This window comes from Mobula birostris, chromosome 18 (genome assembly GCF_030028105.1).
Source record: "Mobula birostris isolate sMobBir1 chromosome 18, sMobBir1.hap1, whole genome shotgun sequence".
NCBI lineage: Eukaryota > Metazoa > Chordata > Chondrichthyes > Myliobatiformes > Myliobatidae > Mobula > Mobula birostris.
The window spans coordinates 38,099,478-38,118,229 of record NC_092387.1 but is presented as its reverse complement, the minus strand read 5'-3'; the positions used below and the strand labels follow the sequence as shown (position 1 = coordinate 38,118,229).

The window sequence follows — 18,752 nt, the reverse complement described above, 5'->3', positions numbered from 1 at the left end:
CTTAGGAAGTCATACTTGTCAGACCTCCTGGAGTTCTTCAAAGAGGTAACCAAGAGGATAGATAAGGGTAGCACAGTGGCTGTTGTCCATATGGGATTTAGCAATGTCATTGACAAGGTTGTTTACCTTTTAGAACAGAGGTAAGGAAGGACTTTTTTAGCCAACGAGTGGTGAATCTGTGGAATGCTCTGCCACAGACTGTGATGACCAAGTCTGTGGGTATATTCAGAGTGGAAGCTGATAGATTCCTGATTGGTCGGGGCATCAAGTAATATTGTGAGAGGGCAGGTGTATGGGGTTGAATGGGATCCTGCATCAGCCATGATGAAATGGTAGTGAGGACTCAATGGGCTGAATGGCCTAATTCTGCTCCTATGTCTGATGGTCCTAAGGTCCCTCATGGCAGGCTAGCCTGGAAGGTTCGATTGCATGGGATCCAGAAAGAGATAGTGGGATGGATTCATAATTGGCTCAGCGGTAGGAAGTGGAGGGTGATAGTCAGGGTGTTTTTTCCTCAGATTGGAGCCCTATGTCTAGTGGTGTGCCACAGGAGTTGGTGCTGAGACTTTTTTGATTGTAATTTATTAAAATAATTGGGATGTGAGTGCACAAGGCATTGTTAGTAAGTTTACAGATGACACAAAATAGGTGCCATTGTAGATAGTGTAGAACATTATAAAAATTGCAGGCAGATGTTGATCATCTAGGTATGTGGGCTGAGGATCAGCAAATGGATTTCAATCCCCATAAGTGTGCAGTGTTGCATTTTGGATGATCAAACCAGGACAGGACTTACACAGTGGTGTCACAAGTAGATAAGGTGATAAAGAAGGCATTTGGTACACTGGCCTTTATCAGTCAAGGCAATGAGTACAGGAGTTGGGAAGTTACGTTGCAGTTGTGATGTCAGTGAGGCTGCATGAGTATTGTGCATAGTTTTGACCACCCTTTTATAGGAAAGATGTTATTAAACTAGAAAGAGTGCAGAAAAGATTTCGGAGGTTGTTTCCTGGACTTGCAAGCTTGAACTACAAGGAGAGGTGGTGTAGATTAGAATATAACTCTCTTTCACATAATAAATTAAGGAGTGGCCTGATAGAGGTATGTTAGATCTTGATTGGCATACAGAGAAAGAAAGCACATAGAATTTTCCACAGGGAGATGTGCTAAAAACAAGAGGGCATAGGTTTAAGACCAGAAGTAAGAGATTCAAAAGAGATATCAGGGCAGCTTCTTTACGCAAAGAGAGGTGCACATTTGGAATAAGCTGCTAGAAATAGTGGTTGAGGTGGGAATATTATCAATATTTAAAAGCCATCTAGATAAGTACATGGAGAGGAGGTGTTTAGAGTGTTATGGGCCAAATACGGGCAGATGAGACTAACTTTCTGAGCAACATATTCAATGTGGGCCATTTGGGCTGAAGGGCCAGTTTCTCTGTTAGGACATAACACTGGAGTAACAACTATGCCATATCAGGTTGAGGCATTAGATTCCTTTCCATTAAGTATTTTAATAAATCGCTGGAAACATTTTGGTCATTTTCTGTCCCCAACTATTCAGTTCAGTTTTATTGTTCAATTATTTGCCAAACCTGGAGGTGGATGAAAATTATGTCACAACAAATAGTAAACATGAAATTAAATAATTCAGGATTGATTCCTGGACCATATTAAACCTATTAATTTCAGGAGCCTATGACCACTCTCCACTGGTGTGAGGTTTGAAAGAGTCTATCAGAGAACTCACAGGGAAGCTCAGGAGCTTGTCAAACATGCAAAGGAGTAGGTGGAATATCTACCCATGCCCCAAACATTCGACATCTACCCACGCCCCAAACATTGGAATACCTACCCATGCCCCAAACATTGGAATTTTAAAGGATTCACTAAAATGACAGAAGTACATAAATTGTAGAACTGAATCTCACATTATGATAAACATGAGAAAATCTGCAGATGCTGGAACCTGATGGCATGAACACCAATTTCTCAAACCTCTGGTAATGCTCCCCCCTCCCCATCATTCCCCATTCCCATTTCCCTTTCTCACTTTATCTCCTTACCTGTTCTTCACCTCCCTACCTCCCCCTGGTGCTCCCCCTTTTTCTTCTTCCATGGCCTTCTGTCCTCTCCTATCAGATCCTCCCTTCTCCAGCCCTGTATCTCTTTCACCAGTCAGCTCCCCAGGTCTTCTCTTCACCCCTTCCTCCTCCTGGTTTCACCTATCACCTTGTGGTTCTTCTTCCCTCCTCCCCACTTTCTTACTCTGACTCCTCATCTTTTTATCCAGTCCTGATGAAGGGTCTCAGCCCGAAATGTCAACTGTACTCTTTTCCGCAGATGCTGCCTGGCCTGCTGAGTTCCTCCAGCATTTTTCATGTCTTGCATTATGATCCTGTCTTCATTTCTCTTCCCACTGATCTGAATAAGCTTTACCACAGCATGAATTTTGGGGCCTTAATATCTGTGTATGAGAGAGAAATTATTTTCATTGATGTGTGCTTCTGCATAAAGCCAAAGATTCTATGAGCAGTATTTATTTACAGAGAAAGATTTTGTACTGGGAATGGTTCAGTCGGTTCTCGGAAGTAGCTACCCTGAATACCAGCAATGTGCTGAAAGTACAAAGGTGCGACTGACACCCCAAATAGACCACAGTCCTTCAGCCTCGCTTTCCAGAAGGTCAACCTCTACTACAAAAAGACATAAGAGGTATGAATGATAGATGATTGCATTAATCTAAGAACTCTATGCATAAACTAATTTAAAAACTGTTCAATCACGTATATTAGAGAACTATATTTTTTTGTGACACTTTGGATTTAAAATGGTGGTCTGAATTACCCTAACTGAAACATGTTAAAATTGTTCTCTTCAGTAATGAGGACATTCCATTACAGAGAACAATCTTGTCTATTATCAGTTGCTTTACCTAGAAATTCATTACTGTCTGTAGTGATAAAATCACTATATAGTCAAGGGAATGAATTTCAGAGGGATAGTACGATGGATTTTGTTACTATATAGCATGATTAGCACTGCCAATTGGCAATGAATTTCTAGTAATTTCTGTTTATTTTTCTCTGATGCTTTTAATTAATTTTTAGAAAATATTCTCCATTTACCCTCATGTTTTAAGCAGTTAACAGCTGTGAGTTACTAATGGATCAAAATTATAGTGAATTTCCTTACTCAGAGAACCTGGAACCATTTCAGAGTTATTGAAGTGATTAGCATTGATTATGTATGAGACAAATGCAACTGAAGGGAAAAAACAGCTAGTATTGATTGTGTGGAACATAAACCTGCCTTCTTAATGAGTTTCTCAGTCCCATAAAAATGATAAATAATTCTAAGTGAGAAGGATAGTTCAAATCAAATCATGTAGTATTGCTAGACTCAAAGACAGCTTCTATCCCACTGTTATCAAAGTCTTGCCAAGGATGATTTCTTGATTTCCCAATCTACCTCATCACAGTCCTTCTCTTCGTTTGTTTCCTTGCACCACATTTTTTTCTGTAGCTACAATACCACATTCTGCATTTTTGTTTCCTTTTTCTACCTCAGTGTACATATGGAATGATCTGGCTGGATGAGTTGCTAACAATATTTTTCCACTGCACCTTGGTATATGGGACAATGAACCAATAAATAAATAAATAATATAATTTTTCAAATTCACTCTGTGGCTTTGCCTTTTCTTGCATCCCTTTAACATTTGTACTTCCAGTGCTATGCTTTCTGAATGTCTTTGCCCAACTGCAAGGAGTTTGAACATTCTCTCCATGACTCTGTGGGTTTCCTCTGGGTGATCTGGTTAGCTCCCACAGTCCAAAGATGCATGGGTTAGTAGGTTAATTGATCACATGGGTGTAATTAGCTAGCATGAGCTCGTTAGGCGTGAAGGATGTGTTTCCGTGCTGTCTAAGTCAGAGGTTCCCAACTTTTTTAATGCCATAAACCCCTATCATTAACCTTTTGTGGCTATTATTCTATAGATTTTTTGGGTATGCACATAAGAAAATGAATCTCAGGTTTGTATATGGTGACATATATGTATTTTGATAATAAATTTACTTTGAACTTTATTTATTCTAGGTTGTGTATTGTCATACTTCAGTATGTGAGTGTAAAGAACAAAATGATTATTACTCAGGATCCCATGCAACTTAAAAAATACAATAAGCATAAAGAACACAATAAAGCAAAGAGAAAAACCAATAAATATAAAAGCAATCCTTTATAACACAATGTACAAGTAACAGAAATAATATATTAACATGGTGGATGGGATGCTAATCAAACAGGCTACTTTGTCTGGAAAGATGGTGAGGTTGAGGAGTTGTTGAAACATTTTGAAGTTCTCTATTATGCATCTGATTTGTGCCTTTTATTTGCTAAAAAGGCTTTGGAATTTGAATTGACAAGTCATTCATTGCAAGATACTCTATGACCACTTTTGTAACATGCTTTGGATGAAGGTTCATTTGGCCTTCTGGTCAATGCCCACTCTCAGAATATTGACAATGCGAGCCTCAGAAATGAAAGGAAATGGTAATTGTTTAATATTTTTGTTTCTCAAAGGTCCTTTAGCACCTAAAAATATTTAGGGTGTTGATTTATGGCTAGAAAGAGGAGAAATTACAGAGGGTAATGAATTTTTGGAATTCTTTAAACAGTAGGATCCTGGAGGCTTAGTTGTTGCTGGCATTTTAAACAGTAATTGTTTTCTGGATGTCAAAGTATATGCGGCAAGGACTTGAAAATGAGTTAGAAGAATAGCCATGATACAGTTGAATGGGGGAATTGGATCGAAGGCCAAATGCCTTAAACCTGCTTGTCCTTGTTATATTTTTATGTATGTTATTTACCATCTACAGTCCCATGCCCAAATGTTATCCACACCCTTCTTCATTATCAGAGAAGGCAGAATGGAACTGAGCATCTGCAACCATCTGAACTCAGGACCTTATGAAGGAAGCAGGGTCACTGCTGAAGCAGTTGAAGAGAGATCTGCTTATGACACTGCCATGAGGAATCCCTGCAGTGATCTCTTGAGGCTTGGATAATTTACTTTTGATAACCATAATCTTCTCCAACTTTTGTACTCTTTTTTTCCCTTGATGCCCAGTAGTTTCTTTTTTACGAAAACTCCTCAATGCCGTACTTTGTCAAATGCTGAGTCTTCAGGGCAGTCACTCCTAACTCACCTCTGAAATTCAGTTCCTCGGTCCCTTGAAAATCCTGATAGGCTATAAGTGACTAAGTGCCACTTCACAGTATAGTGAACATCATTTTTCCAGTATACTTCTGCTAAGATGGTGGCATGTTCAGATTCTCTGGCCTCTTGGGGGCCAGCCAAAGGTGCTTTCGTCTTTTTGAAATGTCTTTTTTATGATCGTGAGACAATGCTGGACAGTAAGAACTTCAAGCACCGCAGGTCCACCTCATCAACGTCCTGCTCAATGGCCGGGTAGCTGAAAGAGCGGGACTTGATGTGGACCATGTTACTGCTTGCTACAGAGAGGCATCGGAGTCAGTGCACGAAAGCAGTAGGCACTCTAACAGCAAGTGATTATCCTGGAAGTTTCCCTTGTAATCACAAGACCCTGTTGGATATTAGTTATTTAAAATACAGCAAGTCCATTTCCCTTGTTTGTTGGTGGGAGAGATAGCAGGAGAGTTGCATAGCCTCAGTTTTAGTGAGGTCTAGGCCTCAAGCCTTGGGCTTGCCTGTTGCAGCAGTCCAGGAGACGAGATGCAGGAGGCAATGCAGCACGGCATCTATGCTGGGTTGGGGGCTGAACCCTCCCTCCACTGCTGCCAGGGACTTTGTATGTGTGTGTATGTATGTATATACACACACACACACACATACTTGTGTGACTGCATGTTTACTTGCTACCTTATATATGCTATTTGTGCCTTGTTCTGTGTCTGATTGTTGGTATTGTGTTTTGTACCTTGGCCCCAGATTAACGTTGTTTCATTTGGCTGTATTCATGGGTACTTATGTATGGCTGAATGAGAATTAAACTTGATTTTCCATCATGTGGCTGATAATCAAGGTGAGACTGGTGGAGCAGTAATTTGCCTGATTGCACTTGTTGTAGTTTTGGTGAACAATTAATACCTGGGCAATTTTGTACATTGACAGATAATCCCATAGTTGGCAGAGACAAGCTAGTTCTTGAGCACAATATGTCAGTTCTACATTTAGAATAATGACTCTTAAGTGTCCTTAAATCCCACTCCTAAATGAGTGGGATTTTGGATGATTAGGAAGCTTTTAAAACCCAACAAAAGGCAACTAAAAAGCTATGAGAAGAGAAAAGATGTAATATGTAACTAGCTGATAGTATAAAGCAGGATACGAGAAATTCTTTCAGTTATATAAGGAATAAAAAGGTGAGAGTTGATATTAGAGCACTGGAAAATGATGCTGGTGAGGTAGTAATGGGGGACAAAGAAATTGCAGATGTTATAGTTTACTTCAGTCTTTACTGTGGAAGACACTAGCAGCGTGCCAGAGGTCCATGAGTGTCAGGGAGCAGGAGTGAATGCTACGGCTATTATAAAGGGAAAAGTGCCAGGCAAACTCAAAGGTCTCAAGGTGGGTAAGTCACCTGGAGCAGATGGACTACATCCCAGAGTCCTGAAAGAAGTTGCTGAAGAGATAATGGATGCATTGGTCATGATCTTTCAAGAATCACTTGATTCTGGCATGGTCCTGGAGGACTGGAAAATTGCAAATGTCACTCCACTCTTTAAGAAGGGAAGAAGACAAAAGAGAGGAAATTATAGGCAAGTTAGCCTAACCTCAATGGTTGGGAAAGTGTTGGAGTCCATTATTAAGGACAAGGTTTGGAGACTAGTGATAAAATAAGTCAATGTCAGCATGGTTTCTGTGAAGGAAAATCTTGCCTGACAAATCTGTTAGAATTCTTCGAAGAAGTAACAAGCAGGGTGGACAATGGAGAGGCATTGAATGTCATTTACTTGGATTTTCAGGAGGCATTTGATATGGTGCCTCACATGATGTTGCTTGACAAAATAAAATCCTACGGCATTACAGGAAGGATACAGGAATTGTTAGAGGAATGGCTGACAGGCAGGTGGCAGTGAGTGGGAATAAAGGAGGCCTTTTTCTGGTTGGCTGCCAGTGACTAGTGGTGTTCCTCAAGCTCCACTCCCCAAGGGATTAAAATTGATGATGTAAAGAAAACAAACTTGTGACAAAATTTCCAGAGGACTGGATTTCTTCTGTAACAAGTGCTGGCAAAAATGTCACCAAAATATGCACATTGTTGTGACTGCAAAAGAATTCTTTGTGTTTTGTTTATTCAGGTATTATCTGAAAAAGAAGCCTGAAAATATTGAAGAAGACCAACCAGGTGAGCATCAGCTTCTTTAATTTAACACTAGGGTTTAACAATTTTGCAAGTTCAAATAAACTGAATCTCCTTTTGTGTGCATAGTAATTTCACTGCCCTTATCTTGTGCGGTACTGTACTGTAGGTTATCATGTGCTCTGCATTTAAGTGGAAGTTTTAATACCTGACATTATTTGAACTTTTAACTCTTTTTGTGTTTGGTAAAATGCTGATTACTATTCGATTCCATTATAAAGACTTAGTGTTGAGAGCATTTATTGGCATGCTGAAGGAGCATGTAGCTCTCCTTTGTACTGACCCATGTATTCAAATCACCATCAGAGAGGTACTGAACAACATAAAGGATGTAATCAACCATAATAAAACAGGCAGATTTATTTTCCAGGCTGAATTGGATAAGGGAGAAAAAAAGAAAAGGTAATATGAGAGTGTGAGAAGAGGAAAATAAAGAGTGACAGTTTTTTTCAGTTTATTTCGTATTTGCCATGCTATGATATATTTAAGAAGTTTAATGAACAAAAAACAAAACACTGCAAATGCTGGAAATTTGGAATAAAAAAGTGCTGGGAAGTGCGGTCCAGGCAAAAGAATTCTGTCGGCCCAGTCTGTTGTCAGTGTAACCTGAGAATTCCATCATATTTCCTTATAACTCTCTTAGATCCCCAGGAGATTAAACTTGATGATATAAAGAAAATAAATGTGACCTGAATTCAAGAGGATTGATTTCTCCTGCAACAAATGCTTGACAAATATATTATTCAAAATTTACACTTCATTGCTAATTCTAAGTGCATCTTCTGTGCTTTGATTATTTGGCTATTATCTCAAAAAGAAGCTAATGACACAGTGTTAATCAGAACTAGGAAAGTTAATATCAAATTTGCTGCAGAGTGAGGGAAAGGGTGGGAGAACAAACAGAATGACTGTGAAAGGACAGAATAGGTGGTTAGAAGCACTGATTCTGAAAGCCCACACCAAACAAGCATTCAAGCTACCTACTTCCAGTTTTAATAGCACAGAACACTATCACACCCATCTACACGCAACCTCCTATTCCAAAAATTGCCCATTCATTTCCACATTGTTTTCTGTCCATTAAACAGACTTCATTCCACAACAGGATGGAATATTTTACCTTAAAGTATCAGTTAATCTTGAAGCAAGGTACTAATTCCTCAAATATTGCTTGATGCTTGTTTATTGTTATATCCTTCATGTAGTTTTGCAAAGCATCATAGTTAACTCACATCCCGTCTTTATATTTCAATGTATGCAGATTAAACTAAATCAGACCAGTTACCGCTAGAACTAAATTATTCCCAATGCATATATTATGATCCCTGTCCCCTTAATGCTCTTTAACTGCCAGAGTCTCCACTACCCCCTTTTCATAACACAATATTAGATCTGAAATAATCTATTTGTTTCTCATTTTCCTGATCTAGAAAACCATCTCATGTGTGCTTCATGAATTCACTGTCTATACTCTTCATCTTCATTTACTCAGACTATATGAAGTTTACAATTATTGCATGACCCTTATTACAGGCTCCTCAGATTTCCTGTCTTTTTCTGTGCCTGCAATATGACCACTCTTTGGAGTTCATTGTACATACAACTTTCATCAATGTGGTTTGTGCCTTGTTCTAGCCAAACTTATTCCTCTTTTTGATTTTCTAAGCTAAGGCTCTTCCTCTCTCTTGTGTTATAACATTCTGTAATATTACTTCATTTTCTATTTTGCCTATCCTTTCTGAAAGTTAAGTAGTCTAGAATATTTAATTCCCATCCTTCCATAACCACAATGTTTATTACTTCACAATCATTTAATTCTATTTGTGCCATTAATTCATCTATTTTGTTTGCAAATATTTTGCACATTAAATAGTGCTTTCAATTTTTTATACTTTTTTCCCTACATTGATTCTAATTACAAGTATACAGATCCTTACCAGCTTATGAATACCTGACTTTCAGCTGAATTTCTGACTTACAGACTGTTTGTGTTGCAAACCATTCACAGGGGTGAAACCTGGGAAAGAGTTGTACTCTTATGTTTGTCCATATTGTCCCTGTCTGAGACTCCATTTATTGCCACTCATTTTGTCACACTATGCTAATAATTGTCCTTTCTCTTCAGTTTTCTGAATTTCCACTCACAGAACACTCCCTCCAGACATTTAGTTTTTAAATCTCACTCTTCCCCCCTCCCCCACCATTGCAGGATATTTAACAGTTTTTCACATTGCCTTTGATAAAAATTTGTAACACCTATATTAGCTTGATGGCACTTTCCCTGTCTTTCCTTTTGCCGATATCTTCAAATTCTTCATAATTCCTAACTTGTTGAAGTAGTGAAATTGTTTCATTTTCACTCCCAGTCATTTCTGACATCTCCAAGCCTAAATGCTTGAAACCACAGTGAACAAAACAGTTCTGAATTGTCTTGCAGTTTCTTTCTTGCCAACTATCAGTGAGAAAACCATTGCTTTTTGAACAGAAGCACATGAAATTCAGGCTATTTAAAAACTGCCTGCTTGAAGCATGATGTTGTGTCTAATGGCCACGTTACTGCACATGACTGACACTAGTTGGGAACTGTTCATCAATAGTCTTGATACCAATTAAGAGACATAGCATCCCAAATAAACGAAGGGAATGCCAGCTATTTTCTCTATTTGTTTCTGTTCTGTACAAGTTGTCCCAAGTAAGTAGCTGCCCTGACTAATCAACAATCCAATTAAATGTAATCCACTTCACAGATTTTCCTGTCTGTTCTGGTTTAGTCACCAGAACTCCTCAATGTATAAAAATAGACAAACTGGAAACATACAACAGATCAGCCAACATCTGTGGAGAGAGAATTCACTTCTGATGAAAAGACCGGGATCTGAATATTAACTGTTTTCCTTTCCACTGATGATGTCTGCCCTATTAATTTTGTCCTGTTAATTTCTGAATTTATTGTTTTTTTGCTTGTACGGGTCTATATGTTTTCTTCTTTGGGAGGGAGCAGTCCTGGTATTTGACATGCAGTATAATCTTTCATTAAGTAGCATTTCTTACAGTATGTGTTTTTATTATCTCATTGACAATGGGTGGTCTAACCTGCCCGATGTATCACCAGCACCAGTCCACTCACCATCATGGACATATATACGGAAAGGTGCTGGAAAAGGGCCAGTAACATCATGAAGGATCCTACCCACCCTGCTCATGGACTTTTCCTAACAGGGAGGAGGCTATGTAGATCCATAAAAGGGCTGCCAGACTCAAAGATAGTTACTTTCCCAAAGCAGTAGGGCTGATCAACACCTCCATCCACTAATCCACCTTTTCACTCCCCCCACCACCACTACTTTATCATTTCCTGTCAGTCACCTTATATACAGATACCCCTTATGCCTAATGTCACTTTATGGGCATACAATCAATCTATGTATTTAAGCTATCTTATGTATTTATATTTATTGTGTTTTTTGTTATTATATTCTTTACCTTATTGTGATTTTTTTTGGTGCTGCACCAGATTTGGAGTAACAATTGTTTTTTTCTCCTTTTCACTTGTGTACCAGAAATAGCATTGAATCTTAAGTCTCGATTTCTCCCAGACCGACACCCCGAATAGTGACCAACTGGGTATTTCGACAGCCCATGTATTCAGTATCCTCTCATCAGAATCCCAAAATTGTCAGGCTACTCCAGGCATCAGAAGAGGTTACCAAGCGGCTGGAGAGAAAAAAAATCAAAGTTATGCTTAAACCTTCTTTAAAAAAGAGCAACATACTCAACAAATCCCAGGAATCTCTTGACAATGATTACTCAGAGTAGAGAAAAAGCATTTGGGATGATATTGGGGCCTTGAATTGGGAAAACACAGAAGACGTCAGTAAGCAACAGAAGGAGCACAATTTCACAAACCACCTACCTGTCCCATGGCCACCTCTGCCCCATCTGTGGAAGAATCTGGAGCTCCTATGTTGGCCTAATTAGCCATCTCAGAATTCACAAACCTGGAATGGAAGCAAACCGTCCTCCTTCTGAGGGATTAGCTAGGAAGGTCAATTCTTGATACACATCCAATATTACATAATCCACAAACACTCAGAGGACGCTCTGTTAAATACTTCCTGGACCTGATAAAATAGTCACCAAATGTATAACAAATATAAGGAGACAAAAGACACTGCAAATACGTATTGGAATCTGGAGCAAAGAAACAAGCAGTTGCAGGGGAGATAGTCACCACAAAGGGGTCCTCACCCCTTTATGCTGACTGTCTCCCCTCTATTCTCTCAGACCAGATGAACAGCCTTAAACTGAAACATCCACTGTTCATTTTTTCCCTGCAGATGCTGTTTAACCCACTGAATTACTTCAACCGCATGTTTTTATTATAACAAACATAAATTTATCAACTCCTAATTATTAACTAAACTTGTGCATTTTTCAAATTATTTATGATGGTGCCACAATACACTGAGTGATTCTACTGCTGAACTTGGGAAATGAACATTAGACAAAAAGGCAGAAGTGCCACCCAATTAGATCAATTGTGATCTTGCTTGACACCTGTCTGGAGTAGAACGTTGCAAACCATAAAAATGTTTGACATGCATAAATTATATGATTATATCTCTCAATTATATAATTATAAGGAATATTTATCCATTTCTTAGATCGCATAGGAAGTGCAGAAGTTCTTCTGATTCATAGAAGCAAGTCTCCTGTGACAAAAAGTAGCGGAAGAGAGGAAATCACAGAAGAATGCAAGGATCCTGAATCTAAATGAAAGTATCCGGGATAAGTAAAGCATTTGTCTTAATGACTGAAGTCTGAGTAGAAACACGTCGAAAAAGTAACATGAAAAGACAATTATATTACTGACATGTTTTAAAGAGGCAGATCCAAGTTTTCAGTTAAATTTAGCTGATTTCATTGCATAAGCGGCTTTTAGGCTATTAAATGTAAAGCACAAATAACCTATTATCTCCAATGTTTCACTGATCAACATTGTGAGTTAAACTGCAATTATGCAAAGTATGCATTTGATTGCCAGACATTCTATTTAAGGTTAATGGTTGTAGTTTGTATTCTGTTTTTCCAAGTGCTCAGGAACTTGATCCCCATCAGTGTCTGTTAATTTAGGGCAACCAACATTTAAATGGGTAAGTTGAAATATTGACATTCATTGAACAAAATCCCACAATTTATTCTTTTTTCAAATTAATTCTTTACAATATAAGTAACATAAAGATTGATTGTTGTTCAATGACAATCTGACTAGAATTTCTATTTGTCAGACATTAAAAAATATATATTATTGTTCACAAATTGGATATCACTTTTCTCTGTACTGAAAGTGTAGTGTTCATGTGAAGGACTTTAGGCGAGACCAATTTGAGGAAAGAAAGCAAATATAAATGAATGTTTTTTTTCTTTCATGAAAATTACCCTTTACCTACTGTGTTAAAATGTAATTTTTCTACTTCCTATTAGTTGTTAGTTGTAAATTAATACATTTTGATCATGGCTATACTTGTAATTCTGTGAACAATATATCGGTATATTTCTGGATGTTAATGAATATTTGTAAAACATCGTATGATTGCATTGTGTGCACTTCAGACAAGATGTTTTGAATTCGTAACTTCTAAAATGATGAAAAAATGATTTCACACAGTCTATCACTGCAAAGGTTGAACTTGGCACTAATAGATGAAATGAGCAAATTGGGTAAAAGTAGATTTCTCAGTGTGCTCACTGAGGGTAAAAGCAGATTAATTCAAAGGTTAGCAAAACTGGCAGTTTCCCTCAAATATCCATTATGGGCAATAATTATGAAACCACTTTGATGGCATAAGAATTATACTTCTTAAGTTGAGAAAAAGTGCCTTGTTAGGATAGGGAAAGTACCTCTTCTTCTGCATTCATTTGGAATAAAGGATTATTTGATCTGCTACAATTTAATGAATTCAGAACTGGTTGGAACTCCAAAGTCTTCCACTGCTTGGGCAAGGGATAGTTGATGGTGCAGGCAGGTGGGTAAATTGTGAGGTGTTGTGTTCATTCCACCACTTATACATGGCTTCTATGCTCCCAATCCCACTGAGGAATGTTGTATTTCAAGGTGGTTTTGAGCATACATTTAATTTTCCCCTCTGTTGTTTCATAACCTCTTCCCATGATAGAGCTCAGATTAGAGTATCTGTTTTGGGAGTCTGGTGTCAGCCTTGCAAATGACATGGCCACTCCAGATTATAAGTGTCTCAGTCCTAGGGTCAATGGCCTTGGAGAGATGTTGACATCGTTTACTTATCAGTTCAATGAATTTTTCCAGTGTACTGAGATGCCTGCTGTATATAGTCCAGAAATCAGAAGCATAAAAGAGAGCAGAGGTGTTATCTATTAAACCACAAGATACAATTTTCCTCGATTGTCTAAGGTAGTTCTGGTGCATTAAAGGTACAGTGAATTTTATTATTGATATGTGACTTTGCTGAGAGATGGTTCTTGAGATAAGGAATGCAGTCTACATTGTAAACCTTTATTGTCAGTAGGCAGAGAGATACAGATAAAGGACCTTGTACATGAGTATAAGTCTATCCCCTTGCATGCTTTGGTCAACAATGTCTTGGAGTCTGGTACTTGAGCATGGGCAAGTGGAGACATTGTCTGCATACTGTACCTCAACCTCTAAAGTTTGGGTGACATTGACTTTGGAGTGTATGTAACTAAAAATGGATGTGATTATAGAAATTTTAAAGTGATCTCCAAACCAAACTGATCTCTAACTCTCTCACAATTTAATATTTGTTAGTAATGGGACATGTTGACCAATTAAATATATTGATTTTACTCTAGTGAGCCATATACTAAGTGCCTTAGGATATCTGGCATCCGAAGGACGATGAGCAGTGATTCAGGCTGAATTTCAACTTTGCATCCTGTCCCATCCAATAAGTTCCCCAATCAAGAATTAGCCCTGAATCAGAGACTGGGACTCTCCATCATTCTTCCCCATCCAGACTTCAAAGATATATCCAGTGCTCTTGGCAACAGTTGTCAAATCCCCTAGGCCTCAGACATTTTCAGATTCTGACACAAGGTTTGGGACTGACCCTTAACCCATATTTGCCATGGCCATTCTATAATTCTTCCTATCAAAAACAAGCACTTTAAGTCTATGTAAGCAGGAACCCTGGAAAATAAAACTATATTGAATGTCAAAGCCTGCAATATACAAGGAAACACAACTTTCTCAGATTGCTGATGGAAACTCTGCCTCCCTTCCTTATCCCATCTCCACCTATGAAAATGGAAATTACTTGACAGCTAGGCCATCCAGTGTGGAATTAGACAGTAGAACAATCTTGAGGAAAGTAGGCAAATTCAATTACTATGTGTATTAAATTTTCAAGTGTCTACATTAAGTCGAGGAAGACTATTGTCATGCAGAGAAAATAATCTTTACCAGTTTTGCCTCACAGTTCAGCAGGGATAACTATGAATTTGTAGAAACTTCTTTCTGTTGCTCATGTGACACCTGAGTGATATTGATTATTAAACCATGCTTAGCATTATTAAAATCAGTTATTACTCCAACTAATTCTGTGCATGAGTCATTTTTATTCCTGAGAAAAATAACAAGCCAAATTATTGAGCTTGCAATGTTCATTCTTTATTTCAACCAAGTTATATGAGGTACGTTATAAGCAGAATGAACTTCAACAATCAAAAAAATCAAATTTTCAAACCTCTTTTAATTTGAGTTATTTTTGAAAGCAGCTCAATTAATGCCACTAAAATTGCAAATCCTATTGCACAGATTTATTGCATTTGTAGTAATTCATTAATACAATTTTAACTTTCAAATTTTTTGTAAGATGGACTGTATTAAGAAATGGCTGGGGTGACCGTATTCCAACCAATCCTTTGAAAATCAGTGAGAATGAGTACAATCACAATCTTACATTTGGTGACTTTGACTTTTGCAGACTTATAGCTTGGCACATTTTTAAGGACTACAGAAGATTCCAGAAGGATCTGATGTTGCACAACATTGAGTTTTTGAGATAGGTAATGTATTCAGTTGGAGGAAATGTTTACCTTCTGAGAGAAAGGTTAGATGAGTTAATATTTTCTTTAAAAAACATGTTTTTATATACTTTTACTGAATTACCCAAAACATTGTATTTCCAGTCTTCCTCTGAATGTAATAAGCTGCAATAAGCTACCAAACATCTTGCTCATAGAAATGCTTTTTTCTTCGCTACCTAGCAGGTTAAAAATCCTTATGGATTCTATAAAAACATCTGGTTAACCTCCTCTGGTGTAAGAAGAACAAAAGCACTTTCTTGAGTATCTTTCCATGACTTCTATAGTTGTACCGTGGAGAGCATTCTGACAGAACCGAAAGAAGCTGCAGAAGGTTGTAAATCTAGTGAGCTCCATCCTTGGTACTAGCCTAAAAAGTACCCAAGACACCTTCAGGGAGCGACGTCTCAGAAGGCAGCTTCCAGCCAAGGACCTCCAGCACCAAAGGCATGCCCTTTTCTCACTGTTACCATCAGGTAGGAGGTACAGAAGCCTGAAGGCACACACTCAGCGAATCAGGAACAGCTTCCTCCCCTCTGCCATCTGATTCCTAAATGGACAATGAATTTTTGGGCACTACCTCACTTTTTTTTTAATATACAGTATTTCTGTTTTTGCACGTTTTTAAAAATCTATTCAATATACATATACCATAATTGATTTAACTTATTTATTATTATTATTTTATTTCTTCTTATTATTATCTTTTTTTCTCTTCTATATTATGTATTGCATTGAACTGCTGCTGCTAAGTTAACAAATTCCATGTCACATGCCGGTGATAATAAACCTGATTCTGATTCTGACAGAAATTGTTGGTATCAATTTTGCAAACCACATCTGCACCCTTTCCAAGTTTTATCATCTTATGCACTGAACATGTTATTATGCATCTATGGAATAAAACCTATTGGGAAGTATATCCTTTCCCATATAGAAATTCGGTTATTGATCCTATTTTGTAGATTTTGTTCAGGATAGCACTGAACTTCATAGTCAATTCTGCCAGTGATTACTTGGAGGGGGTTCCCAGCACAGAGAACAGTACAGAAGTGCAAATTTGGTAAATCTCCAGCACCAATAGCAGTGAATCTGTCCAATAAACCTACAATAAATCAGGTTAGATCTGACACAGGACCTATAAAGGCATTTGTTTAAAAAGATAGATAACTACCAGGAAGCATGCTTCAGTTACATTTAGTAACTTAATTGTTTGTTTTAAATTTTTTTAGTTGTGTTTTTAAAAGTTTTTAATTTAATTTTTAGATCATTTATTTTTAATTGATCTCTAATTATTCTGAATGGAAAGCATTCAGAAACATTCTTAAAACTTGAGAACTTTTACAGTCAGCATGGCTGAAGGCAATAGAGTAGATTCCGGTGAATTGGTCCATTGGTTAATCAGAGCAGCTGCTTATTTGGGACAACTCTTAAAGAACAAAAATTAATTGAGAAAAAAAGCCAGGATTCCCTTTGTTTATTTGGGATACCATGCCACTTAATTGGGACAGGACAGTATTGCTGAACAGTTTCTAATTAGCATCAGTCATGTGAAACTTGTGTGGCTGTTAGATACTACACCGTGCTTAGAGTGAGCAATTTTTAAATGACTTCATTTGCTTGTGTTTGTGTTCAAAAAGCAACAATTTTGTCACTGATAGTTGGTGAGACATAAGCAGTAAGGCAACTTGGAAGTTTTTTGCTCACTGTAGCTTCAAGCATTCAGGTTTGGAGATGCCAAAAATGGCCAGGAGTGAAAATGAAACAATTTCACTACTTCAACAAATTAGAAACTATGAAGAATTTTAAAGTATTGGCAGTCATCTTGAATGTTACAATGAAAATGAAAATGAAGATTTGGAAGATGCAATTGTTGAAAGTGTTGTATGAAAGCAGTCTATTATCTGCACTAGGTGTCTACGGTAATTTTGTTCCTTACAGTCAATTGGAAGAACACAGCGGTGTGTTGGTTGTCTGTTGTATCCAGTGATGACAGTGAAGACTGTGTGGGAGAGCTTTTAAAGTGGAAAAGCCGTTGCACTGGGACAGTTATATTTCCTAGACTTCAGAATTTTGGGTGCAATGGTACGTCACAAACTGGGTTCTTCTTTGGTTTCAGTGGTGACCATGATTTCTTCTGTGCCTTTGCTTTCCATGAAGAGTTGCAAAACCGTCTTCGTGGCTGTTGGACTTCACTGTTGATTTCATCCACACAATCCATTGGAGCTAACTTCACATTATAGGCCAAACATTGTAATGTGAACGGTTAGTTTACATGTATGTCAAAAGGTGCTTCTGCCGTGCTGGTCATTGATTGGCTCATTCAAAGGATGCAGCAGCTCTTTCTCATTGGTTGCCTTGTGTAGCACAGCACCTCTATCCAGTTCTGGGTGCCTCAGAATAACATGTGCAAGAGACTGCCTGGCTTTCTCTTGTCTCCAGGGGCTTCTCTTCACACTCAGGTTGCAACCAGTGCTGAAGAACCACTGGGAAAGTGTGCTGCAAATATAGGAGGGCCCAAGTGTATGGTCAGCTAAGTATCTGTTGAATGTTTAGTTTTGTAGTTGCGTAACTTAAGACCGTAAGACCATTAGATGTAGGAGCAGAAGTAGGCCATTAGAACCTATTTATGTCTGCCAATGACTTGGCCTCTACAGCCACTCGTGGCACAAATTCCACAGATTTACCACCCTCTGACTAAAGTAATTTCTCTGCATCTCAGTTCTAAAAGGATGTCCTTCAGTCCTGAGGTCGTGCCCTCTTGTCCTAGAGTCCCTCACCATGGGAAATAACTTTGCCATATCTAATCTGTTCAGGCCTTTTAACATTTGGAATGTTTCTATGAGATCCCCCTTCATTCTCCTGTACTCCAGGGAATACAGCCCAAGAACTTGGGGAGACTTAATGCAGCACCTGTTGAGTCTGAAGTGTTGCTGAATGTTTAGTGTCATATGTTATGTGACTTAGCATGACTTAGGTGTTTGGTTGAATGTTTTACTGTTTGTCTGTAAATAAATGACAAAAAATGGTAAAATAAATGTAAATACATGATTATTCATAATCAGTGTCTTCTGTCTCATGTAACGAATCTGTGAAACTACTGCCTCATATCAGGCACGTCCCTATTTCACAAGGGTATGAGGCCCACTGGATACCCTCATCTGGTTTAGCCCATCTTTTGAAGTGGTGTGCTAGGGTGTGGCAGCTGTTGCATGCAAACAGTTACTTGGAGCCACAGGTGAGAGCTGAGTGTCTGGTG

At 38.2% G+C, this 18,752-nt stretch overlaps 1 protein-coding gene across 3 annotated transcripts in view; it reads left to right on the top strand.

Moving 5' to 3' along the window:
* Window positions 1-14,959, top strand: part of LOC140211836 (protein TBATA-like) — a 51,142-nt gene extending 36,183 nt beyond the window's left edge. For all 3 annotated transcript variants that reach the window (XM_072282010.1, XM_072282008.1, XM_072282009.1), the window contains 3 exons: window positions 2,549-2,714; window positions 7,350-7,396; window positions 12,076-14,959. In XM_072282010.1, coding sequence (XP_072138111.1) covers window positions 2,549-2,714; window positions 7,350-7,396; window positions 12,076-12,188 — 326 coding nt within the window. In that variant the 3' untranslated portion in view covers window positions 12,189-14,959. The remainder of the gene's footprint in view (window positions 1-2,548; window positions 2,715-7,349; window positions 7,397-12,075) is intronic.
* Window positions 14,960-18,752: the final 3,793 nt, after the last annotated feature.